Source organism: Giraffa tippelskirchi, chromosome 5 (assembly GCF_054371585.1).
Source record: "Giraffa tippelskirchi isolate mGirTip1 chromosome 5, T2T-mGirTip1v1.2.pri, whole genome shotgun sequence".
Classification (NCBI taxonomy): domain Eukaryota; kingdom Metazoa; phylum Chordata; class Mammalia; order Artiodactyla; family Giraffidae; genus Giraffa; species Giraffa tippelskirchi.
This window is the reverse complement of record NC_137279.1, coordinates 146,602,776-146,629,581: the sequence shown is the minus strand read 5'-3', so window position 1 is coordinate 146,629,581 and position 26,806 is coordinate 146,602,776. Positions and strand designations below refer to the sequence as shown.

The window sequence follows — 26,806 nt, the reverse complement described above, 5'->3', positions numbered from 1 at the left end:
TAGTCATTTCCTTCGTATTTCAGTAAACTAATGATGTAGCGATGTTCTGATTTCTATCTAAGCTTTTTCACAAATATTAAATCATTTACTAGAGTGAATGTTTTCATGTTTTTACTTTTTAAATCATTATTAGAAGAGCACCAAATAAAAAATGTAGCATGAATTCATTAAAATACACAGCACTGACACAAAATTTTATAAATGTAGTAGAAATGTCCACTAATAAGTAAGGCTGTTGATTAACTGAAAACTTAACAAATGGTCTGCAGAACAACAGTCTGACATTTTCATACATTGTTGTGATGTTTATCATTCCACTAAAGATTAACTTAAAGATTTTTAAGTCCCTTAGTCTATCTCCATAATTTAACTTTTCTCAATTTTTTTCCCTAAGGCAACAAGTCACATATTAGAACCCTTATGTTAAAAGGTCTCCGCCCATCTCGACTGACAAGAAATGGATTTACAGCCTTGCATTTGGCAGTTTACAAGGTACACAAATTTTATATTAGAACCAAAGATTTTGGGCTTTGTTTTGTGTTTGTTTGATTTTTCAAATTAGTGATCATTGAAAATATACAGGGTGATGAGAGCATTACGTTACTGGATAAAGTTCTAGCTACCTCTTTGTTGAGCAGATATCATCAGAAAATATTCACTTTATTGTTTTCCATCTTTATCTCATTTAATTCTCACAAGAACCCTGGGAATAAATACTACTATTATCTCAGGGTTACATGGTTAGCTAGTGGTTAGCCAGAATTTAAGATCTGACAGCCTGGTATTCTTGCCAGAGCTCCTTCCAAGGAGACCAAGCTGCCTCAATGTAGAAGATGATGGAGCTGCATTTGAGGATGAAAGAAGCACATTGAAGCTGCATTTTTCTGCGTGTTTTCCTAATAAACAAAATATCTCTAGGGCTCCCTTTAGTTTCTTTCTTTTATCATATTTTTGCTTCAGTTTTTTTTTTTTTTTTTTGCCTTTGCATCAGACCTTGGTTTCAACATAATTTCAGTACCTTTAAAAAAAAAAGTGGATAAGCTGGGATACTCAGTGTTGGGACAGATCCTTGAGACTATCATGAATATGAATTTATTCAACATATAAATTAAACATAAAAGCTCATTTTCTGATTGTAATAAGCTTCTACTTATTCTGTACTTATTACAAGCTAAATATCTCACTAGGTTTTATATACATTATTTCTTTAACATGAAAATAACTTAGTGAGTTTCCTGTTAGTCCTTATTTTATGAAAAAGGAAATTGAAGATTAAAGTTGGATATCTAGACAGAGAAGCCTGGCATGCTGTCCATGGGGTTGCAAAGAGTCGGACATGACTGAGCGATTGAACAACAACAAATGATTAGTATCAAATACAGTTGGCTCTTATTACATATATTGTTCTTTCTCAATGTCATATGAACCTGTAACAGGATTTTATTTCAGTTTTGTATGTACAGATGTGGTAGTGGCTGGGGCAGGGGGTGGGGAAGGGGAAGCTGTTTGCTTGTATCTGGATCACTTTCACTTTGCTTTGCAACCCTCCCCCAACCTTTAGAGAATTTATCTCAAAGGTTGTGGGGGGAGAGAGCTGATACTCCCATGATTCACATTCGTATATATTCTTGTGATTGGCTGTGCAAATGTTCTAATCCTCATCCTTTTTTCAAGCTCAGTCAATGCTTAGTCAATTTGTCCAATTCCTGTTGGAAGAGAGTGTCAGTAAGTGCTAAGTTGTCTTTAACACCAAAATCACTGCAGATGGTGACTGCAGCCATGAAATTAAAAGATGTTTACTCCTTGGAAGGAAAGTTATGACCAACCTAGACAGCATATTAAAAAGCAGAGACGTTAATTTGTCAACAAAGGTCTGTCTAGTCAAGGCTATGGTTTTTCCAGTGGTCATGTATGGATGTGAGAGTTGAATTATAAAGAGGGCTGAGCACTGAAGAATTGATGCATTTGAACTGTGGTGTTGGAGAAGACTCTTGAGAGTCCTTTGGCCTGCAAGGAGATCCAACCAGTCCATCCTAAGGGAAATTGGTCCTGGGTGGTCTTTGGAAGAACTGATGTTAAAGCTGAAACTCCAGTATTTTGGCCACCTTATGCGAAGTGCTGATTCATTTGAAAAGACCCTGATGTTGGGAAAGATTGAGGGCAGGAGGAGAAGGGGACGACAGAGGATGAGATGGTTGGATGGCCTCACTGACTCAATGGACATGGGTTTGGGTAGACTCCAGCAGTTGGTGATGAACCGGAGGCCTGACGTGCTGCGATTCATGGGGTTGCAAAGAGTCGGACACGACTGAGCGACTGAACTGAACTGAACTGAATCATCCTACAGAACTTGAATGGAGACTGAGTTCAGGGTGTTGGAAACAGTGTCTGATGCCAGCTTTTCTGCTAAATGGCAGGATGTGACAGTAGAAGTTCTCCAAGGAATAGGAAGCTGGTGATGGATAGTCAAGTCAGTATTGTGCAACCCTGAATCTGACTGTCTGAGAGAGTCTTTCTATATTAGTTCATTTTCCTAAGACAGCATGACACAACCACACAAATGGTTTCTAAATGATTTAGTACTACAATCTTAAGAAAATATATTTCTTCCACCTCTGTTTATGAAACCTAAATTTCCATTTTTAGAGTTTCCTTTGCTCTAGTTGTTCTGTTTTCTTATATTTTACTAAAGGATAAATGGACTACAACTTTTCAATAACAAATTTAGAATCTTAGGACACAAGGTAGGCAAAAATTTTTAAGAAGCCATAATAGAATGCATGATTACTTATTTTTTAACAAAGATAAAAACAAATGAAATTTACCATTCCACTGTAAACATGGAAATGATATAAATTAGTCATTCATCTAATGCTGTATTAAATGAATGTAGTTCTAATTATATCTTCCCTGGACTACTGCAGTGGGCCTCTGATTCATTTGGAGCTGTAGTTTTCTTCCCCCGTATAATTTTTGATTCTATTTTACTATTATTTTAAATAAAATGACTTAAAGACTATTACAAGAAACACTTTATCCAGATAAATTGTTTACATTTTGTCTCATCTCCATCATCGGTCTGTTCTTTTTCTGAATCATTTGAAAATAAATTGAAGACAACATTCCCCATAGATACTAAAGTCTATTGATATCTTTATTTCTGAAGAAAAAGTTAATTCACTTACATAATCACAATACAGTTATCAAAATCAGAAAATGTAAATTGACACTATACTCTTTATGTAATCTATACTCCAAATTCAAATCTGGTCAGCTATTCCAATACTGTCACTTATAGCTATTAATTTTTTTTTGATTAGCATTCAGTCCAGCATCATATGTTTCTTGTTTTCTTGTCTCTGTAATCTCCTCTAATCTGAAGGAGAACTTGTAAGAGGCTTTTATATATCCTGGATACAGATTCTGTGTTGGATATACATTTTGCAGAAAGTGTCTCCTGTTCTATGGCTAGGTTTTTCATTTTCTTAACAGTGCCATTTAAAGAGAAAAAAGTAACATGCATTACTTTTTAATTGAGGACTCCAGTGATTACACTGTGGATCCTTAATATATCACAGGTACTTTCTCTTAATATTGGTCTGGGCTGTGCTTAGTCACTCAGTCATGTCTGACTCTTTGCGACCCCATGGACTGTAGCCCACCAGACTTCTCTGTCCATGGGGATTCTCCAGGCGAGAATACTGGAGTAGGTTGCCATGCCCTCCTCCAGGGGATCTTCCCAACCCAGGGATTGATCCCAGGTCTTACACATTGCAGGCAGATTCTTTATCATCTGAGCCACCAGGGAAGCCTATGAATACTGGAGTGGGTAGCCTATCCCTTTTCCAGGGGATCTTCATGACCCAGGAATGAAACCAGGATCTCTTGCATTATAGGCAGATTCTTTATCAGCTGAGCTACCAAGGAAGCCCTAATATTGGTCTACTTCACTCTAAATGTAAGACCCTTTCAATGGTATAGTTCCACATTATCTTCATTCTTTATACTACTTTTGCTATATGTCTTACATCTATACATGTATAATCTCCAATATGTTGTTAGAATTTTCCTGTTAAGCATTAATATCTTTTAAGAAAGTAAAAGAGAAAATATCTTTGGTTTTGAGTAGATGGCTTATAATAATCCTGTGTATGATTTCTTCTGTACAATGCTTTCTGACCATTGAATTTGTTAAATATGTAAGTTTGTTATCATCAAATTTAGAAATATTGACCATTATTTTTTCAAACATGTGTGTCAGATTGTTCGATAAACTTCCAAAGATTACCAAGTCTCTGTTCAGTTTTTTGATCTTCTTTCTCTTTGTTTTCAAATTTTGATTATTGCTGTGTATTTGAATTCAAGTTTTAATACCATTTATTTGCCATTTCCCATCTGATATTAATCTACTAAGAATTATTTGTTTCAGATGTAATTTTCAGTTCCAGAATTTCCACTTAGTGTTAAAATTTAATTTCAAATTCTCTGCTGTGGTTACACTTCTGTTCGTTTATGTTTCCATCAGTTCAGTTCAGTTCAGTCGCTCAGTCACGTCTGACTCTTTGTGACCCCATGGACTGCAGCACGCCAGGCTTCCCTGTCCATGACCAACTCCCAGAGCCTACTCAAACTCATGTCCTTCGTGTCAGTGATGCCATCCAACTATTTCATCCCCTGGCATCCCCTTCTCCTCCCACCTTCAATCTTTCCCAGTGTCAGGATCTTTTCCAATCAGTTGGCTCTTTGCATCAGATGGCCAAGTATTGTATTAGAGTTTTAGCTTCAGCATCATTCTTCCAATGGGATATTCAGGACTGATTTCCTTTAAGATTGACTGGTTGGATCTCTTTGCAGTCCAAGGAACTCTCAAGAGTCTTCTCCGACACCACAGTTCAAAAGAATCAATTCTTTGGTGCTTAGCTTTCTTTATAGTCCAACTCTCACATCCATACATGACTACTGGAAAAACCATAACTTTGATCAGATGGACCTCTGTTGGTAAAGTAATGTCTCTGCTTTTTAATAGGCTGTCTAAGTTGGTTATACCTCTTCTTCCAAGGAGCAAGCGTCTTTTAATTTCATGCCTGCAGTCACCATCTGCAGTGATTGTGGAGCCCCCAAAAATAAGTCTCTCACTGTTTCCATTGTTTCCCCATCTATTTGCCATGAAGTGAAGGGACTGGATGCCATGATCTTAGTTTTCTGAATGTTCGTTTTAAGCCAACTTTTTCACTCTCCTGTTTCACTTTCATCAAGAGATTCTTTAGTTCTTCTTCGCTTTCTGCCATAAGGGTAGTGGCATCTGAATATCTGAGGTTATTGATATTTCTCCCAGTAATTTTGATTCCAGCTTGTGCTTCATCCAGCCTGGCATTTTGCATGATGTACTCTGCATATTAAGTTAAATAAGCAGGGTGACAATATACAGCCTTGATGTACTCCTTTCCCCATTTGGGAAATATGTTTCCATATTTTCATTTAAATTCTTGAGCTTGTCATTAATGGCTGCATTAAATGCCTTATATATTGTTTCTAATACCTGGATTATTGCAGTGTTTGTTCTATTGAATGCTTTTTCTGTTGACTACATATTACATTTTTTGTTTTCCTTGCGTACCAATTTTTATTGCATGTTAGACATGTGTATTGATTGTTGTAAGAAATCTTCATTATGCCATCTTCCCTTAAAGATGTTGAGTTTGCTTTGTTTCTGGCAGTTAGTTTATGTTGGTGGATTTACGTTTTATAGTTAGTCTTGATTTGAGAATGACCTATGAATATGGTTCTTATTTCTAAGGCCTGGATTTGTAGTATCTCACCTGAATGCCCAAGATACTCGATAACGTCTCACTCTTCTGGCTGACTGAAACTCTAAAATCTCCTAGTACTACATAATCTCTGATTTGCTTACCATTCACCTTTTGGCCATAAATCAGGTGATCATTCCTACATCCTAGAGTCTTTCTCTGTGCCTCTGAAGCCCAACTAAAGAAGCTATATTGAATCTCCATGCAGACTTCTACAGTTCTCTCTCTGTACAACTTCTTTTTCTGTTCAGTTTCTCTGTTCCTCAAATTACAGCCATTTTATAATCTTTGAACTCGCTCACTCATGTTCAGTCATGTCCAACTCTGCAACCTTATGGACTGTACCCCACCAGGCTCCTCCATCCTTGGGATTTTCCAGGCAAGAATACTGAAGCGAGTTGCGATTTCATCCTCCAGGGGATTTTCCCAACCCAGGGATGGAACCCAAGTCTCCTGCAGCTCTTGCATTGGTAGGTGGATTCTTTATCACTGAGTCACCTGGGAAACCCATAATCCTGGAAATCTGATCTTTAGTCTCAACTCAGTAAATCTACTTTTCTACCTTCTCTTCTGTTACAGGCAGAAAGCCAGGGAGATCATGGAACAAGGTGGAGGCTTACTTTGTATCTTTCCCATCTCCCAAGTTCTTTCTTCATGTTCTTTATTGCCTGAGAACAGTTGTGTCTTATATTTTGTTCCTTTTTATACATATGATCTGTCAATAGGGAAAATCCATACAGGTTATATTATCATGATCACATATATTTTTAGATTGCCTCTAAAATGATCTCGAGTGAACCTGTAATGTTAGGTCCATTAATCAAGGTAAATTAGAAGTGGTCAAGCAGGAGATGGGAAGAGTAAACATTGACATTTTCAGAATCAGTGAACTAAAATGGGTGAATTTAATTCAGATGACCATTATATCTCCTACTGTTGACAAGAATCCCTTTGAAGAAATGGAGTAGCCCTCATAGTTAATAAAAGAGTCCGAAATGCAGTACTTGGGTGCGATCTCAAAAATGACAGAATGATCTCTGTTCATTTCCAAGGCAAACCATTCAATATCACAGTAATCCAAGTCTATGCCCCAAAGAGTAATGCTGAAGAAGCTGAATGGTTCTATGAAGACCTAAAAGACCTTCTAGAACTAACACCCCAAAATGATGTCCTTTTCATCATAGGGGACTTGAATGCAAAAGTAGGAGGTCAAGAGATACCTGGAGTAATAGGCAAATTTGGCCTTGGAGTACAAAATGAAGCAGGGCAAAGGCTAACAGAATTTTGCCAAGGGAACACACTGGTCATAGCAAACACCCTTTTCCAACAACACAAGAGATGACTCTACACATGGGCGTCACTGGATGGTCAGTATGGAAATCAGATTGGTTATACTCTTTGCAGCCAAAGATGGAGAAGCTCTATACAGTCAGCAAAAACAAGACTGGGAGCTGACTGTGGTGGCTCAGATCATGAACTCCTTATTGCCAAATTCAGACTGAAATTGAAGAAAGTAGGGAAAACCACTAGACCATTTAAGTATGACCTAAGTCAAATCCCTTATAATTATACAGTGAAAGTGACAAATAGAGTCAAAGGATTAGATCTGATAGCCACCCATTGCCTGTATAATAAAATTTAAACTCCTAAATTAGATATTCAAGATCCCTTAGTTCACTGTTCTGCTGATTTCAATTTCCAGACTCTTTTTCTTTCATTCTCTGAACTTCCAAAATTAATGGCTTTCAAATTTAATGGGGGTAACTACAGGTTTAAAATGAATATTTCCCTCTCCACATCACCATAATCTAATTTGGTACATCTAATATAGGCTGAGAATATAATTTTCTTTAGCAAAGAGTTAAGGCAGTTTTGATGCAAGCTGTCTAAGGCTACATGTTGAGGATTATAGTTCAAGTCTTGCAACTCAGATTGTGATCAGAGAATCAGCTGTATCTGCCTCAAATGAGAGATTTTGGGGAATGAAGAATCTTACTCCCTATTCAATCAGAATGTGCTTTTTTTAAAGAAAAGAAAAATCCCACATAACAGGTTTGTGAGCTAAGGTTTAAAAGACTATTTTAGATTATTCTTTAGATTATGTACTTTCATACTTATGTTTTTATTGTTGTTATTTCTTCTGCTTGAATATCTTTGTTTATTTCTTTTCCTGATATAAAAGTATTATTTGTTTAAAACCAAGAAAATTGAGTCTTCTTGAGCTTTCTCAAAGAGATGTTACTGTACTCTCTTTTGGGTTTCAGTTACAAATTCATGTTTTGTTTTGTTTTTTTAATCACAGCTCTTGCAATTATTAATTTGTATATTTTGCACGTGAACTTTGAGCATTGGTCTTTTTGTTTGTTTCCTCAATGTATACAAACTGTAAAAGATCCTTGATAAATACTTTTGAGAAATTAATGGGTACTCAAACATTAGTACAAACAATGCTTGATATTTATTTATGCAATAATGTACCTGCCAGCTTAAAAGCTACACTATTCTTATTAATATATCAGTTCTGAGACTTAACAGTGTATATCTTAGACAAATTGCCCTCTTCCTCTGTATCTCTGAAATGGAGAAAATATAATTTCTGATTTCATTGAGTGGTTTACAGCTTAATTAAAAAGGAAAAACCATGTGTGGTATGACATGCAGCAAAATACTTAGTACATAGTAAGTATTTAATAGAAGCTAATTATTATTGTTGAACTTTTATTTCAAAAAACATTTATTAGAGACATACTGTGTCATTTATACTGTTCATGGGGTTCTCAAGGCAAGAATACTGAAGTAGTTTGCCCTTGCCTTCTCCAGTGGACCATGTTTTGTCTGAGAAATCTGTATGCAGGTCAAGAAGCAACAGTTACAGCTGGACATGGAACAACAGACTGGTTCCAAATCAGGAAAGGAGTACGACAAGGCTGTATATTGACACCCTGCTTATTTAACTTAATGCAGAGTACATCATGCAAAATGCCAAGCTGGATGAAGCACAAGCTGGAATCAAGATTGCCGAGAGAAATATCAATAACCTCAGATACACAGATAACACCATCCTTATGGCAGAAAGCGAAGAAGAACTAAAGAACCTCTTGATGAAAGTGAAAGAGGAGAGTAAAAAAGTTGGCTTAAAACTCAACATTCAGAAAGCTAAGATCATGGCATCCAGTCCCCTCACTTCATGGCAAATAGATGGGGAAACAATGGAAACAGTGAGAGACTTATTTTTGGGGGCTCCACAATCACTGCAGATGGTGACTGCAGGCATGAAATTAAAAGACGCTTGCTCCTTGGAAGAAGAGCTATGACCAACCTAGACAGCATATTAAAAAGCAGCAACATCACTTTACCAACAGAGGTCCATCTGATCAAAGTTATGGTTTTTCCAGTAGTCATGTATGGTCGTGAGAGTTGGATTATAAAGAAAGCTGAGCGCTGAAGAATTGATGCTTTTGAACTGTGATATATTTTCATCACACTGAAACCTTTAATAATTCATATCTTTTGTGAAGATATATTCAGAATTATTTCAACAAAAGGCATGGAAGCATGAACTTTCATGAGCAGTTATTATCATAGAATTATGATAGTCTTGGGGTCAATACATTAATATGAATATATAAACTTATACTTGTAAGCATATGGTATTTAGTAACATTTCTACATACTTATACCATTTTGTACTCATTGCAATTACATAAGATAGATACAAGAGGTATTAGATCCCTTTTCTGTGAAAAGCACAGGGTCATGGCTTGCACGTGAAAGGCAAAATTTTTCTAGTAGAAAGGTGGTTGGCAGTGGACGGTAACATACGTTACTGAGGAAAGTGTAGTATTCAGCCAGGAAACCTAAGTTCAAATTCCAGATTGGTTTTGATTTAAATGCACATTAAAAGAAAACATTCTATGTTATGGTATACCAGTTTAGTTCTTGGGTAGCAGATCTGAAAATGATCTGGAAGTACAAGAAATTTATGAGGAAGTGAAACCTTAAAAGGAAAAAGAAGGTAGGATTGGTCTGGAGGTGCTGTCAGACCACAGTGCAGACTTTCTGGAATCTCTACCAGCCCAGTGCGATCTCCAGAGCAAACTTTTGCCTAGGAGTGTCTCATTGAGTGGAAATGGCTAGGCTCTTTTACTGCCACCTTTCTCAGTCATTGACTTGGGGCCACCTTGAAAAAAATCATAATCTCATCTCAAATGCTGCAGAGAATCCTGAAAGAGCTAGCTGAGGGAGGCTGCCAGCTAACCACCCTCCTGGCACAGTCTTCTTGAAGGGGGATCTGAGTGGTACATCTCTGCATCTGCCAGGCATGGGAAAATGCTCCTGATTTTATATTAAATGAAAAAGAGATTACTTACCTTTATATGTGATATGAGTTCAATTGTGTATCTAATAATTATGTTATGATAATAAAAATTATGTTTCAAACATTATGATAAATTTTTTACATTATTTGATTTAATCCACACAACTCTATGAGATTTGTACTGTTATTAACTTCATTTTAGAGGAAAAAATTTATCCAGAGCTCAAGAGGTAAAGAAATGCAGGAAGTTGCCTTCAGTACGCAAGCACAGGTTTGTTTGCTGTACTAGTCTGTGCTCTATTTAGTTTTATGGAGGTACATACATTGGAAAAATAAAGAAAGAAAATAAACACACACATAAATGGTGATAGTGATTATATGGTAGGTTTGTTGTTGCTTAGTTGCTAAGTTGTCTCCAACTCTTTTGTGACCCTATTGACTGTGGCCTGCCAGGCTCCTCTGTCCATGGGATTTCCCAGGCAAGAATACTGGCACGGGATGCCAGTTCCTTCTCCAGAGGATTTTCTTGACCCAGGAGCCAGACCCATGTCTCCTGCATTGACAGGTGGATTCTTTACCAATGAGCCACCAAGGAAGCCTATATGGTAGGATGCAGGTTATTAAATTTTTTATTCCTTTATTCTCTATATTTTCTACTATGAGATACTTTGGTTATCTATTGAGGCATAACAAACTATCCCAAATTTATTTTTATCATTCAATGATCATTTCAGAAATTCAGACAAGATATAGTGGTGATGGCTCGATGCTGCTCCACCATGTGTAGGGCCTTAGAGGAAAAGACATGAATGACTAGGAGTTACTCCATCAACTGAGGAATTGGAATCCTCTGGAGATTTCACATGTCTGGTGCCTGGGCTGGGATGACCGTAAGGATGATCTTACGTGGGTCATTTGATTGAAGAACCTTTATATGCTCTGTACCTTATCATGTAGCCTTGGATTCCTTACAGTATGGCTGCCTCAAGTTAGACTTCTTAGATGGTAGATCAGAGCTTCAAGAGCAAATTTTCCAGAAAACAAGGTGGAAAGCTATGGGTTTTCTATGACCTAGCCTTGGAAGAAATGTAGCTCATTTCTGCCATACTCTTTTGGTCACAATCCACCCAGATATGAGGGGAAGGAACATAGATTTAACATCTAAATGGAAAGACTGTAAATGAATGCTTACTATATTTAATTAATAAAACTTCCAGAGGATATGGGGCTTCCCAGGTGGCGCTAGTAGTAAAGAACCCACATGCCATTGAAGGAGAAGTAAGAGATACGAGTTCTATCCCTGGGTCAAGAAGATCCCCTAAAGAGGGAAATGACAACCCACTCCAGTATTCTTGCCTGGAGAATTCTAGTACAGAGAAGCCTTGTGAGCTACAGTCCATAGGGTCACAAAGAGTCAGACACAACTGAAGTAACTTAGCATGCACGCACCAGAGGACATATTTCCATAATCAGAAAAAAGTAAAATTTAGATATTAAACAATCCCAGTTTAGTTTTTATTATGAAATAGATTTGGCAAAAACCCGTGTGTGTGTGTGTGTTTTTAATTTATGTAATTTGGTAATAGAGAATTTGAGCTCTCTCATACTAATACCTACATTTTCTGGATTTATCTATAATAATTGTAGGGTTAATAAAAGGCAAGATAGTAAATCCTGTGTTCAAGTTTTGTGCATAGGAAAATGTTGAAGTTGCTACCACTATAAAAAATTTTCATCGGTTTACATAAATCTTCAAAGGTCTGTTGTACCCTTAATTCTATTTTTTCAACTAGATAGCTGGACTGATTTTTCTGTCCAGCCAAATCTCACTCTTTCACACAAGGATTTTCCTTTGTTTAAAAATCACAAGTGTTTCACACATGAAAGTGTTAAATAGAGGCTTATTTATCACACACTTTTCAATGCTTCTGTGTATCCCACTAAATAATAATGTAAATTTGGCTGAAAGGGAAAACCTAAGGGAAAGCCTGTCAGTTCCCCAGAATAATATTCCCAAACCATATCTTGAGTCTTTCTTTTAAAACACTTGCCCTCAGACACTTTTTATATATTACAGAATACAAGCAGGAAGTGAGGTCAGCTTTATAATATTTAAAATTTGCTGATGTTTTTATTTTCTATGAATTTCCTTTCCAGGAGATGTGTACCAGATTGCTGAATTTTTAAATTATTCCATCAGGAAACAATATTCCTGTAGAGTAGGGGAGACACGTTTGGCATGTGTCAATTAAATACAACAAAATGCAATAAAAGTAAATCCTCTCAATTTTTTCCTTGATATTGAAACCAAGGAAAAATCAGTGAAAACACTATGGATAGTCAAAAGTGAAGTGTGGACTTTGGAATCAAACAGACCTGAGCTTGTATTTAGCTTCAACACTTACAAAGTATTTCTGGTTCTGCAAGAACTTTAAATTCTTGAGCCTGACTGTCATCAACTATAAAGTAGTTCAGGTCAGTTCAGTTCAGTCACTCATTTGTGTTGGACTCTTTGCGACCCCATGGACTGCAGCACGCCAGGCCTCCCTGTCCATCCTCAACTCCTGGAGCTTGCTCAAACTCATGTCCATCGAGTTTGTGATGCTATCCAACCATCTCATCTTGGCATCCCATTCTCCACCTGCCTTCAGTCTTTCCCAGCATCAGGGTCTTTTCCAATGAGTCATTTCTTCGCATCAGGTGACCAAAGTAGTGGAGTTTCAGCTTCAGCATCAGTCCTTCCAGTAAATATTCAAGACTGATTTCCTTTAGGATTGACTGATTTGATCTTGCAGTCCAAGGGACTCTCAAGTGTCTTCTCCAACACCACAGTTCAAAAGCATCGATTCTTTATCCCTGTAAAGTAGGGATAATAATATTTTTCTTATAGGTAAATTGTGAAGCTTGAAAGAGGTGTAGATTAAACATTTTCCTTGGTACTTAGCTCATAGAAAATGTTCTAAAAGTAGCAATAATTATTTTATTACATTTTAGCATAAGTTGATGGAATTGGAGTTCTATTTTTATAGTATTTAATAAAAATAGATTTGGATCAATCAGAGGTCAGCTTGAGAAATCCAACTGAGATATAAAAGGGTGATTTATTACTTTTAAGTTTTAACTTCACTATTTGCCTGTTCTGAAGGAATCATAACATACTTTCTCTGAAAATCCACAAATTCCAGCTAAATAAGAGGACATACAAAGTCAGCTGAGAAAAAGATGAATGTGTGTTTACAAGAATCTGCCCAATAGATAAATATTTCATATGCTCAATGATTTTCATATAATTTATTTTAATTTAGCCTAGTATGGTACTTGTCATAAGGTATATATCCATTAATAAATATTCATTGAATTAAGGAATATCCATCTTTTTACTGATTTATATGAGTTTTTCATATATTAAATATACAAACCATTTGTCAGTTTTATATGTTGTGAATATTCTTTCTCCAATTTGTCATTTTCTTACAATATTGTTTTCCTCATGCTTTCATTTGCTTGTGTTCCTTCTATTAAAAAGATTATTTTATGCTTAAAAATGCCACCTTCATCTCCTTACATTTAAATGTTTGTTCATCTGCAAGGAAACATGTTTTAAGGTGATATCTCTCCCATTTATCTCAGAGACTATTCAGGCAGGAAATGAGTGTAAAGGGGTTATGTAACTTGCCTTAGTTTATATAGTCATTAGCAGAGCTGGGATTCTAACTAGGGAGGCTAATTCTAACACAATCTTAAGCCTGCATTGTAAGTATCCCAATCTAAATATTTGACAAACAGAACATTTTATTTCTACCTCAGAAACTGCCTTTTTCTGTTCTTCTCTATATCGGTGACATATTATTTTACTGCTATCTATTACACTTGGAAAAATTTGAATACCTAATACAATGGCCTGCAAAACCCTACAAGATCAGATGCCTTTGATCTCATCTTGCACAATATTCTTTCCTTCTTTTATTTTTTTAACCTTGTACTCAGCACTGACCTTAAATACTCTAAACTTATTTCCACCTTATTTCTGTGGAGAGTGATGTTAGAAATAAGGAGAAAAAATGTGAGAGGTACTAGTGAGTCAAAACCAGAAGAATTCTGAAACTGATTGAGTTGGAGGGACTCAAGGTCATTTGGAATGAGAAAGTGCCATTAATGTAAATAAGGAATGCTAGGAGATGACAGTTGGAAAACACTTGGAAAATTATGAACGGTTTTCACAAGAGTACTTTTGAGTTTTTAATTTGAGATGCCATTGGTAGTCAGGATATATGAAATTTGGACTTAGCAGAGAAGTCAGGACTGAAAATGAAGTTATCCGACTGTGTAAGAATAACGAAAGGTGGCAGTTAGAATGAGAAAATAGCTCGGGGCTACACTCCTAAATCACTCGATTTTTGGAGACAGAGAGGATATTGATAAAATTAGCTTACTTCAGTGGAAAAAATGGTGGGTCTTTTTGGTTTGTTTTTTATTTTAGAGTGGAAAAAGCATTAAGTCTGTAATTTGAGCAGAAGGAGCCAATGGAATAGTAAAGGAAGATGAATTTTTTATTTAACTTTCTTTCTAGAGCAGGTAAACAGTGAAAGATTTGGAAAATATAACATTAATCTTGCTATTTGAAGTACTTTATCAAAGTTTTTTTCTTTTTTCAATTTTTACGGTTTCCAGACCTTCACTAATGTGTGACAGCATTAAGAAATCAGACTTTGTTTTCTAATGGGAGGATTTTCTTAATTGACAGTATTTGAAATTATATGCATAAATGCAGTGACCTATCCCATGAAGACTTGGCTTTCTTCCCACTGGGTGTGTGACGTGTTGATGGCCAAGTATCATAAAGCTATGGTTTGAATTCTCCCTTTGAGGGAGAGAGTTAAACATGAAGACCTTTCTTCACATTCCCTTGCAGATCTGGAATTCTGTGAATATGTGACACTCCACATTACTCTTTTGAAAGTACTGACTTATAAAATGAGGTTTATAGTAATTTTTCTTGAGATCATTTAGATAAATTTTTCTTAAGGTGTTTTTTGTCAACAGCTATTTTTGAAGTCTTGCCATGTGCCAGTTTAAATGTTAGTGCATATGAAAGGTTAATTACATAATAAAAATTCAATGAATGTTCATTTCTATTAATATTATTAAAAAGTAATCATGTCTCTCCAAAGACAGTGGAGAGGAGTACAATGCAAATAATAGTATGAAGAAAATAATTTGGTAATTGCATAAATTACTCCAACTTAAATGCTCAAACAATGCTTCAGACATTTTCACTGAGTGAAAATATTTTAATGAGTCAAGTTATTAATAAAAAAAAACACCACTGATTGATTATATATAGAGTCCATGACACTGTGCTTTAATTATGTATCGGACCCATGACTCATATGTGTTAGAGGAAAATCAATTACTGAACTACCATGAAATGGTCCACTGCAGCCAGTTCAATAGTGCAGTTGCTGGAAAAAGCATTTTTGTTGGAGTGACCTACAAGTAAGGTTGAGTTCAGTTTGCAAGTGTCTTACTGTAGGTAAATGTCCTTTCTGTCTTTCATGGTCAAGTGGTAGAAGATTGATTATAACTGAACAGTCTGTCATCTGTTCCTACATTTCAACCATCTGAGAGCTGCTGTTTGCTTTTTCATGTGCTCTGTTGCTAGAAATCACACTTAAGTTTTCTTTGGGTGCCTAAACTGGCTGACAGTCAGGGAATCAATATATCCCGTTGCACAGTGTTCAAACCTGCTATTAAGAGAAAAGTAACACTAAAGATGTGTTTCCTTGCAGGATAGTGCAGAATTGATCACTTCTCTGCTTCACAGTGGAGCTGATATACAGCAGGTTGGGTATGGTGGCCTCACTGCCCTGCATATTGCTACAATTGCTGGTCACCTAGAGGTAAGTCACACTTTGGTCACCTGCAAAAACAAATCTGCCTCTTGGGAATCTTGTTTTTAACTGTTTTCAAATGCTGACTTTTGAAATTCTAGGAGTTGGTTTAATTTTATGTGAACCCACACATTTTGAGGGAGACCAAAATAAGCTGTATAGATGTTCTTTTGATGGTAAATTCAGTCTGTTTTGTAACAGTGTAATCAAATATTAATTAATATAAAAATGGCTAGATACATAGAGGCTATGTAGCATTGAGAGACTTCCCAGGTGGTGCAGTGGTAAAGTATCCACCTGTCAAGCAGGAGGCACCAGAGATGCAGGTTTGATTCCTGGGTCAGGAATATCCTCTAAAGAAGGAAATGGCAACCCACTCCAGTATTCTTGCCTGGAAAATTCCATGGTCACAGTCCATAGAGCAGCAAAGAAGTGGACATGACTGAGCAACTAAGTAGCAGCATATAGCAGTTATTAGAAACATAGATATTGGAGTCGGGCAACTGTTACTGCCACTTGCTATATTTACCTCAAGCAAGTTACTGTACCTTCAAACATCTGTTTTCCTCATTATAAAATAGAAATGATAGGCCCATCATAGTGATTAAATTAGATAATCCCTATAAAAGACTTTGCAGATTGCTTCACTCAAGGTAAGGACTCAGTCAAAAATTATTCAGTAATTCATTCACTCATGCATTATTTGATTTATTAAACATCTATTGTACATGAGATATTGTTCTAGTTGCTGAGGTGACTGTAACAAGTAAGACAGGAAATATTTTGGAATTTACTTTTACAGAACAAAACAAGCAATAAGGAAAAATTATATAATGTTAGTTGTGAATATAAGAAAAATAATAAATGAGATAAAATGAAAACAGCATGAAGAAGTAGGCACCATTTTAAAGAAGCTTTATAGTGAAGCTATGATTAATATATGTAATAGTACCTGTGAAGCCCTGAGGCAGAAGATAGCTAAATGTATCTGAAGGACACAAATAAGCCAAAGTCATTAGTATATATGAACTGGAAGTAGAGTGATGGACATGAGGTCAGGTGACGGTTACAAATAAGATTGCAAAGTGTTTTAAAGGCCATAGAAGGGACTCTGGCTCTTATCTCAAATTTAATTGTTGAAATATTATTTTATATATGAGAAACACTTTAATTTGCATTATTTAATTTACTGCAGAAATCTTCATGAAACAGTTTTTATCATCACTGCCATTTAATAGATATAAAACCAAGGCTGTTATACAGTAATTATATTTACAGATTACAGAGCTATGGAGGAAAAAAAGGCCATGTTTGGAATCCTGGTCATTTTACTCAAACTCTCATGATTTTCAAATGCTATTAATTGTGGTACCCACGATGCATGATGCAGGGCACTTGGGGCTGGTGCACTTGGATGAGCCGGAGGGATGGGATGGGGAGGGAGGTGGGAGGAGGGTTCTGGAAGGGGAAAACATGTACACCCATGGTGGATTCATGTCAATGTATGGCAAAACAAATACAATACTGTAAAGTTAAAAAATAGATAAATAAACTAATTTAAAAAAATAAAATAAAATTCAAAAAAATAATAATTGTGGTACCCACATGTAATGTATCTGACTCTTTGCAACTCCATGGACTGCCAGGCTCCTCTGTCCATGGGATTCTCCAGGCAAGAATACTGGAGTTGCCATTTCCTTCTTCAGGGGATCCTCCTGACCCAGGGATCAAACCCTGGTCTCCTGCACTGCAGGCAGATTCTTTACCAACTGAGCTATGAGGGAAGCCCAAAGTGAAAGTGAAAGTCACTCAGTCCTGTCTGACCCTTTGCAACCCCATGGATTATATATATAGTACATGGAATTCTCCAGGCCAGAATACTGGAGTGGATAGCCTTTCCCTTCTCCAGGGGATCTTCTCAACCCAGGGATCGAACCCAGGTCTCCCACATTGCAGGCAGATTCTTTACCAGCTGAGCCACAAGGGAAACCCATGTAAACTCAACATTGTAATAAATGAACAGTCTTGTGTCTTCATTATTAAGTCGTTATCTATTTCTCTCTTTTAATCATGTTGGAATTTAAGGTGTACATTCCTCACTAACACACAGGCACAATTGTGAACAAATAGAGCTGCATGTAAAATCACACATAAAACCTGTAAAATAGATGTGTGTCATCTCTCTTAACAGTGTCAATTCAAAGGGCTCTTCATTCAATAAATATTAACATATCACATTGGGAGTAAAATAATTTCCTTCGTGTTGACATTTCCACTCCTTACGGTATTTCCCTTAAAATAGATTATCTCATTTCCCAGAATATAAGGCTTTTTGATGATATTCATTATAAATATAAATGAATTTGTATTACTTATTAGGAGAAGAGAAATCCCATTAGAATCACTTAAATATAAATATTATCCAAAAAAGAAACTGACTGAAATCAGTGATAAACTAAATGGAAGGTAAATATACAGAAATCTGGGTGGAAGAATTGATGAGGTAGACATTAAGTCCCAGTAAAACACATTCACCCTCTTAATGCCAGGAAATGTTTTGCAAAACAAAATCCTTTCTATTTAGCACTGAACTGATTCCATTTGTGAGTGATAGAATTATAACAGCGTCAAAAGCAAGATAGTTAAGAGTTTGGTATCTTCGTCTCCTAGTCACATAACAGTTTTCTTGCTTTGTAAATCATAGTAGGAAAGTAAGAATTATATCGATTCTGCCAGCCATAATGCAAATTTTACTAAAATAATTCCAAATAGGCATCTACTCCTGTTGTGCAATTCTCCATGAGTTTTCCCAACTTCCTTCATTAGCTCTGGTGTAATATTTAATGACTTTTATAGTCAATCATGAATACTGCCATAAAAAGGTATATATACATTAATCTTTATTCTCTTATCTACTGGACTAATTTAGTTACAGATCTTATAGGAAAATTGTGTTAAAAAATCCTGAAAGCATCATATTCAAAATACAGATTTTTTCTTTGAATTATTTCTTTCATTGTTATTAATTGCAGTACCAACTTTACATTCATTCATTCATTTAATAAATATTTTTGAGCCTCAACTTTTTCCATAGTCTTTTGTTAGAATATGGGAATGACACAAGAAAATAAGACATAGTTTCTCCCCCTAAAGACTTTAAATCATAGCTGAACATATAAAATGGAAAATTTACATAAGAATTCAAAAGTAAAATAGCAATGTAGTCATATGTATAGAAAAGGAAAGAGTCAAAAATCAGAGCAGGTTTGATATTAGGAATAATTGGAAATATGATCATTGCATAACATGCAAAGAACAGAGAAAAGTGTGAGAATTTCACTGGGAAATGAGATCAAGGTAGATTAGAAGATTTAGGGAAGGGTTTATGAGAAGTAGTTTAAAATCAGGCTGAAAGTGGTAGAATTGGACAGAGAAAAGAAGAGGAATTATGTCTAAAACTAAGCAAGAAAAATAAGTCAAGTACATTTCAGTTCAGTTCAGTTCAGTCGCTCAGTCGTGTCCGACCCTTTGTAACCCCATGCACCGCAGCACGCCAGGCCTCCCTGTCCATCACCAACTCCCGGAGTCCACCCAAACCCATGTCCACTGAGTCGATGATGCCATCCAGCCATCTCATCTTCTGTCGTCCTCTTCTCCTCCTGCCTTCAATCTTTCTAAGCATCAGGGTCTTTTCCAATGAGTCAGCTCTTCCCATCAGGTGGCCAGAGTATTGGAGTTTCAGCTTCAACATCAGTCCTTCCAATGAATATTCAGGACTGATCTGCTTTAGGATGGACTGGTTGGATCTCCTTGCAGTCCAAGGGACTCTCAAGAGTCTTCTCCAACACCACAGTTCAAAAGCATCAATTCTTCAGCACTCAGCTTTCTTTATAGTCCAACTCTCACATCCATGTATGACCACTGGAAAAACCATAGCCTTGACTAGACGGACCTTTGTGGGCAAAGTAATGTCTCTGCTTTTAAATATGCTGTCTAGGTTGGCCAAAACTTTCCTGCCAAGGAGTAAGCATCTTTAATTTCATGGCTGCAGTTACCATCTGCAGTGATTTTGGAGCCCCAAAAAATAAAGTCTGCCACTGTTTCCACTGTTTCCCCATCTATTTGCAATGAAGTGATGGGACCGGATGCCATGATCTTAGTTTTCTGAATGTTGAGCTTTAAGCCAACTTTTTCACTCTCCTATTTCATCAAGTGGCTTTTTAGTTCTTCTTCACTTTCTGCCATAAGGGCGGTGTCATCTGCATATCTGAGGTTATTGATATTTCTCCCAGCAATCTTGATTCCAGCTTGTCCTTCCTCCATCCCAGCATTTCTCATGATGTACTCTTCATATAAGTTAAATAAGCAGGGTGACAATATACAGCCTTGACGTACTCCTTTTCCTATTTGGAACCAGTCTGTTGTTCCATATCTAGTTCTAACGATTGCTTCCTGACCTGCATACAGGTTTCTCAAGAGACAGGTCAGATGGTCTGGTATTCCCATCTCTTTCAGAATTTTCCACAGTTTATTGTGATCCACACAGTCAAAGGCTTTGGCATAGTCAATAAAGCAGAAATAGATGTTTTTCTGGTATTGTCTTGCTTTTTTGATGATCCATCAGATGTTGGCAGTTTGATCTCTGGTTCCTCTGCCTTTTCTAAGTCTACCTTGAACATCTGGAAGTTCATGGTTCACATATTGCTGAAGCCTGGCTTGGAGAATTTTAAGCATTACCTTACTAGCATGTGAGATGAGTGCAATGTGCGGTAGTTTGAGCATTCTTTGGCATTGCCTTTCTTTGGGATTGGGATGAAAACTGACTTTTTCCAGTCCTGTGGCCACTGCTGAGTTTTCCAAATTTGCTGGCATATTGAGTGCAACACTTTCACAGGATCATCTTTAAGGATTTGAAATATTTCACCTGGAATTCCATCACCTCCACTAGCTTTGTTCATAGTGATGCTTCCTAAAGCCCACTTGACTTCACATTCCAGGATGTCTGGCTCTAGGTGAGTGATCACACCATCGTGATTATCTGGATCATGAAGATATTTTTTGTACAATTTTTCTGTGTATTCTTGCCACCTCTTCTTAGTATCTTCTGCTTCTGTTAGTTCCCTACCATTTCTGTCCTTTATTGATCCCATCTTTGCATGAAATGTTCCCTTGGTATCTCTAATTTTCTTGAAGAGATCTCTAGTCTTTCCCATTCTATTGTTTTCCTCTATTTCTTTGCATTGATCGCTGAGGAAGACTTTCTTATCTCTCCTTGCTATTCTTTGGAACTCTGCATTCAGATGGGTATAGCTTTCCTTTTCTCCTTTGCTTTTCACTTCCCATCTTTTCCCAGCTATTTGTAAGGCCTCCTCAGACAGCCATTTTGCTTTTTTGCATTTCTTTTTCTTAGGTATCGTCTTGATTCCTGTCTCCTGTACAGTGTCATGGACCTCCATCCATAGTTCATCAGGCATTCTGTCTATCAGATCTAGTCCTTTAAATCTATTTCTCACTTCTACTGTATAGTCATAAGGGATTTGATTTAGGTCATACCTGAATGGTCTAGTGGTTTTCTCCACTTTCTTCAATTTCATTCTCTACATTTAGGGGAGAATAAATAGAATGATAGCATGAAACAGATTGTGAAGAGTCCCTGTAAGTAAAATTGGGTGTTAGGAATGGACCAGATTAATGAAACTGAAAATGGGAGTCCAAGGAGTTTAATTTAATTCAATAAGCAAATATAGTTCATGATGTACTATACACAAGACCAGATGGTATGGTAGATAAAGAGATGAATAGAACACACAAATTCCCACTCTTCAAGATACCTACAACAATATGATTGTTTTCCAGTAAGAAATGAGAAGGCATTAAATCTTTTTGAGCAAGAGAATGATTGGATGCATGATAAATAATGTGTTGAAGAGGATTTCTTTGACCTCAGTGTTTTGTATCAATTCCAGAGTGATAATATGATGATTAAATAGATGAAGACAAACTGGGTAGAGGATTCAATCCTGAGGAAAAAGTGTTTATCTTCAGACATGTAGATTTGCTGATATTACCCAGATTTTCAAGTGGAAAAATTTGTTAATGATTTAAAAATATACAGTTAGTATGCAGTGAAGAATTGGAGACTTAGTGTAAGTTTTTGGAAATTATATGTGATATTAGCAGGCATAACAGTAGCTGAAATGTGCCCGAGAACTAAGCCTAAGAGAACATCTACAGAGACTTTAGGAATTCCTGAACAGCCTTTGAGGAAGCAAAGAAGGATTGGTTGGAGTGGTTTGAGGAAACAAGCATATTGTAACCTCACAGTAATTAGGGGGATGGAGAGTTTCAATAGATAAAGGATTCTGGGTATCAAATGATGCAGAAAATTTGAGTGCAAGAGATTAAAATATATACAATAGTGGGATATGCATTAGTTTTACTTACTAGTTTTTACTCTTGGTTATCAGGAATGGTGGCAGTGGATCGGTGGGAGTTTCCTTTCATTAGTAGTCGCTTTCCTTTATTGCCCACCTTTTTTTCTGTGAAACAATGACTGATGCTGTCTGACAGCCCTCTTTGTCTACGCATATCAAATTCAGACCCTCCATTACTGTCTCAAGAGTTTTGGTTCTCCCATTATTGTGAATTCTATTAAACAATTTTGCAATAAAATTTACATTGACTAGGCAGCTGTCTCCTTCAATAACAGGAGAACATGTGCTGTAGGTTCTGAGACATGCTGACTGCAATTTGAGACTCAGATTTAGATTTACTGTGCTTTGAAAAGCAGGCAAATATTGGTTGTCCTGGGTCTCACTGCTTCTCCCTGAGTGATTTATCCATCTATCAGTACATATGCATGTGGTGCTTTATACAAGGCTAAGATCCTGTCAGCAATCAATAAACAAGCATTAAGCCCTTTTCTCCCCTTTTGAGTCCAGAGGGCACACGAATCATATGCTCTCTCAAGCATGGAAATTGAGAACTATTGGCTAACCTGTGGTAGTGTTTTATCATTCACATATATTTGTCATTTGGTTCTCTTGAGGTAGCTATCCTTAGACTCAGCTTACCAGTGAGGAAACTGAGGATTGCAGAAGCTAAGTGACTTCCACAGGATCATGCAGATAATAAATAAATGAGATGAATAGGACTCAAGACTGGTTTTCTGACTTCAAATCCCTGACTTTGTAAATAAAAAGACAATTACTCCCTTATGACTCTTGTTCAGTCACTCAGTTGTCTGACTCTTGGCCACCATATGGACTGCAGCATGCCAGGCCTCCCTGTCCCTCACCATCTCCCAAAGTTCGCCCAAGTTCATGTCCATTGTATTGGTGATGCCATCCAGCCATCTCATCCTCTGATGCCCTCTTCTCCTTCTGTCCTCAGTCTTTCCCAGAATCAGGGACTTTTCCAATGAGTTGGCTGTTCATATCAGATGATGACTCTTGTATATATTGCTAACATAGGGCTTACAGCCATAAGGCACAAAACAAGTATTCAGAATACAAAATAGAAACTGAATATGGTACTATCTGAGGCCCAGATATTGCTATGAGTACAATTAAAACAATATTAATTGAATCAAGTATAACTTTATATGGCAGTTAGTAAATGGTCACAAGGGGAAATACATGGGGATATAATGCATGTATGTGAGCATTCAGTATATACACATCCCCTCACATGCATATACACAAACACACACATACCCCAAGTGAACACATTATATTTAGTCAAATATCTCTTTAAAAAAGCCGTTACATTTTGATGTTTCATGCCGTTGTTTCTGCAGTTATCAGGAGACAAATCAGTTATGTGTAGCTTTAGAAAACTGAATCACAATGAGAAAAGCCTGTCTGGGATGATGCAGTATATAATGTACAGGAATTGTGGAGTGTTTTATTTTTCACAGAAAGGTATAGTTTCATGTATACTTTGTGCAGGTGATATATTATTTTCATAGTTGAATTTATTCTGTCCTACCTTATCCTATTTTTGAACTGTTGAAAACCCTGCTTCAGAAATACTTCTCAGTTCTTTTGTAACTTATATCTGATTTCAAGGAAATGTTGTTGATGTTGTTCCAGTTCATTTTTGACTAAATCTTCCAAATGTTTCAGGAGAGAGTTTTGTTTGCCAAAAAGCTTCTCACTCTTGTTTCTTTAAAATGGCTGAAGTTTTCTTTCCAAAGGCACAAACAAGTGAATGCTTGGAATTATAAAATATGGTTTCTCTCTCTCTAAGAGATATTGTACTCATGAGTTTCATAGCTAAAAAGTATCAGAGATGCCTCCAATTTATGACTAGGTAGTAATTCCTTATGAACTTCATTTGCAATCAGGCAATTGACTTAATCCTCATTTGAGATTTTATCTTCATTTTCCAGATGAAAAAACTGAGGTGCAGAGAAGTTAAGTAGCTTGTCCAAGGTGTCAGAGCTAATGATTGGTAGAGTAGGTGTTTACATACTGTGTGGTGTCAGAGCCAGCTCTCACAGTGCTATACTACCCTTCCTCTAATCCATGCAAAAGCCTCTCAGTCCACCTGACCAGAATTTAAGCTTCAGAAGCTCAGAATTCAAATGTTAGGGAAACTCCTTATATTCTCAATTCTGAATTGTCTCAAAGACTAAGCACATCAAGATATTCCAGTCCCTTTTTATATGAACCCCATTCTTCTAAGCTCTATTCCTAATTTCTGATATTTCTGCACTGTATTTCTAAACAGTTCTCTTGACATATAATTCACATGCCACACAATTCACCTATTTAAAGTGGACATTCAGTGGCTTTCTAGCAAATTCACAAAGTTGTATAATAATTACTATAATCTAATTTTAGAAAAATTTTGTCACCCTGAAAGGAAATGTAATATCCAGTAGCATCAGTCCCATCTACCTTTCATGGCTCCGATCTAGACAACCACCAATCTACTGTCCATCTTTATAGATTTGTCTAGTCTGTCTACTTCATATAAATGGAATCATAAAATATGAGATATTTTGTGATTGAATTCTTTTCCTTAGCATAACATTTTCAAGGTTTATCTAGTTCAACAGGATTGATTTATATCAGAATCATATTATAATTATATATGCCTTTATTTAGCAAATCATCAAAATGTATATAGTTCAACTGATAGTGTAACTGCAGTTCTCTTCAGCTGATTCTCTATTTTCATTATAAATTGATGCTGGAAGAAAAATTTGAACTAAACCTTCAGATTCTCAAACTATATTATGCAGTCAAAAACATGTGCTCAAGTTGTCAGGCTAGGAACACCTCCATTAAAGAAAGTGGCCAAATAATGCTTGTTTCTGAATGGGCATACCACCTCTTACATGGGCACTAGACAAGACTGGTTCAAGGTGATCAATTCCCCTGTCTACCAGAGGCTCATTCTTTAGATTTTGAAGCACTTATAAATTTTAAGACGTCTCTAACAATACAAAATTCCCTAACGCTTGAAGTTAGCTCTTGTAGTTAAAATCTTAGTAATCAGTTCATACCCTAAAACTTCACTAATTGAAATATGATCCACTGACCAACAAAGTAGGATTATCAGGGAACTAGTTAAAAAATAGAATCTTAGACCTACCTAAAATCAGCATTTTAACAAGATTCCCAGGTGATTGATATACATACTCAAATTTAAGAGGCACTTCCCTGAAAAATATTAGAAGTTAGATTTAAAGGAAATATCTGTGAGAGAAAGATAGCTTGAAAATATTACGAATAATTACAAACAAGTACTATCTTCATTTGTTTTATAATTTTGCTTCTTTCTAACCCTGAGTCAAATTATTTTAGTAGCTTTTGCAACATTATCAGAGCTTATTCCAGAGTCCAGGATCATAAGCGTTCACTATGTATATCATATGCCTAATACTATGACACATAGTAGGCACTCCGTACATGTTAACTTCTGTTTTACTTTCTGAGATATAAATCTTATAGGAGCAGTATTTACTATAAGAAAATTTAAAATATGATGGAGATAAAACAGAATAATTATAAATAACCCAGTTTCAAAATTAAGGATTTAAATTGATGTTTCTCCAAAGAAGATATACAGATGGCCAAGAAGTGCATGAAAAGTTGTCCATCATTAGTCATTAGAGAAAGCAGGTCAAAACCATAGTGAGATGCCACATCATATCCAACAGGATAAATATAGTTTAAAAAAGACCATAACACGAACTGGTGAGGATATGGAGAAACTGGAACCCTCATACATTATTGGTGGAAATATAAAATGTTGCAGCTGCTTTGGAAAACATTTTGGCAGTTCTTCAAGAGGTGAAACCATAGAGTTACTTATAGGATCCACTAATTACACTCTAGGTATATACCCAAGACTCACAAAAACTTGTACCTGAATGTTCATATCATTATTATTTATGATAATCAAAAAGTAGAAACAAATGTATATCAACTGATGAGTGGAATAAGTAAAATTTGGATAACCATATTATGGCATTTTCTTCATCAATAAAAAGGAATGAAGTACTGAGATGTGCTACAACATAGATGAACCCTGAAAATGCCATTGACTTGTGAATGCTGCTGCAGTAGAAAGGGTGCAATGGACCTATCTAGCTTTGAACATCCATGATTATTTATTCTTATATGTGTAGCTGAGCAAAAGGATATGTGAATTTTGTATTTTTATAATTATTGCCAAAAAACCTTTCAAAAAGTAGATTCATTTACTTTATACAATATGGATACCTTCTTTCCTTTGCATAAAATACCAATATCTATTATCTTTCAATATATGATAAG

General features: G+C 36.2%; 1 protein-coding gene across 1 annotated transcript in view; it reads left to right on the top strand.

The window, feature by feature from the left end:
• Nucleotides 1-26,806, top strand: part of TNNI3K (TNNI3 interacting kinase) — a 340,280-nt gene that overhangs the window by 40,346 nt on the left and 273,128 nt on the right. The window contains exons 6-7 of the mRNA XM_081490211.1: nt 395-492; nt 15,915-16,025. Coding sequence (XP_081346337.1) covers nt 395-492; nt 15,915-16,025 — 209 coding nt within the window. The remainder of the gene's footprint in view (nt 1-394; nt 493-15,914; nt 16,026-26,806) is intronic.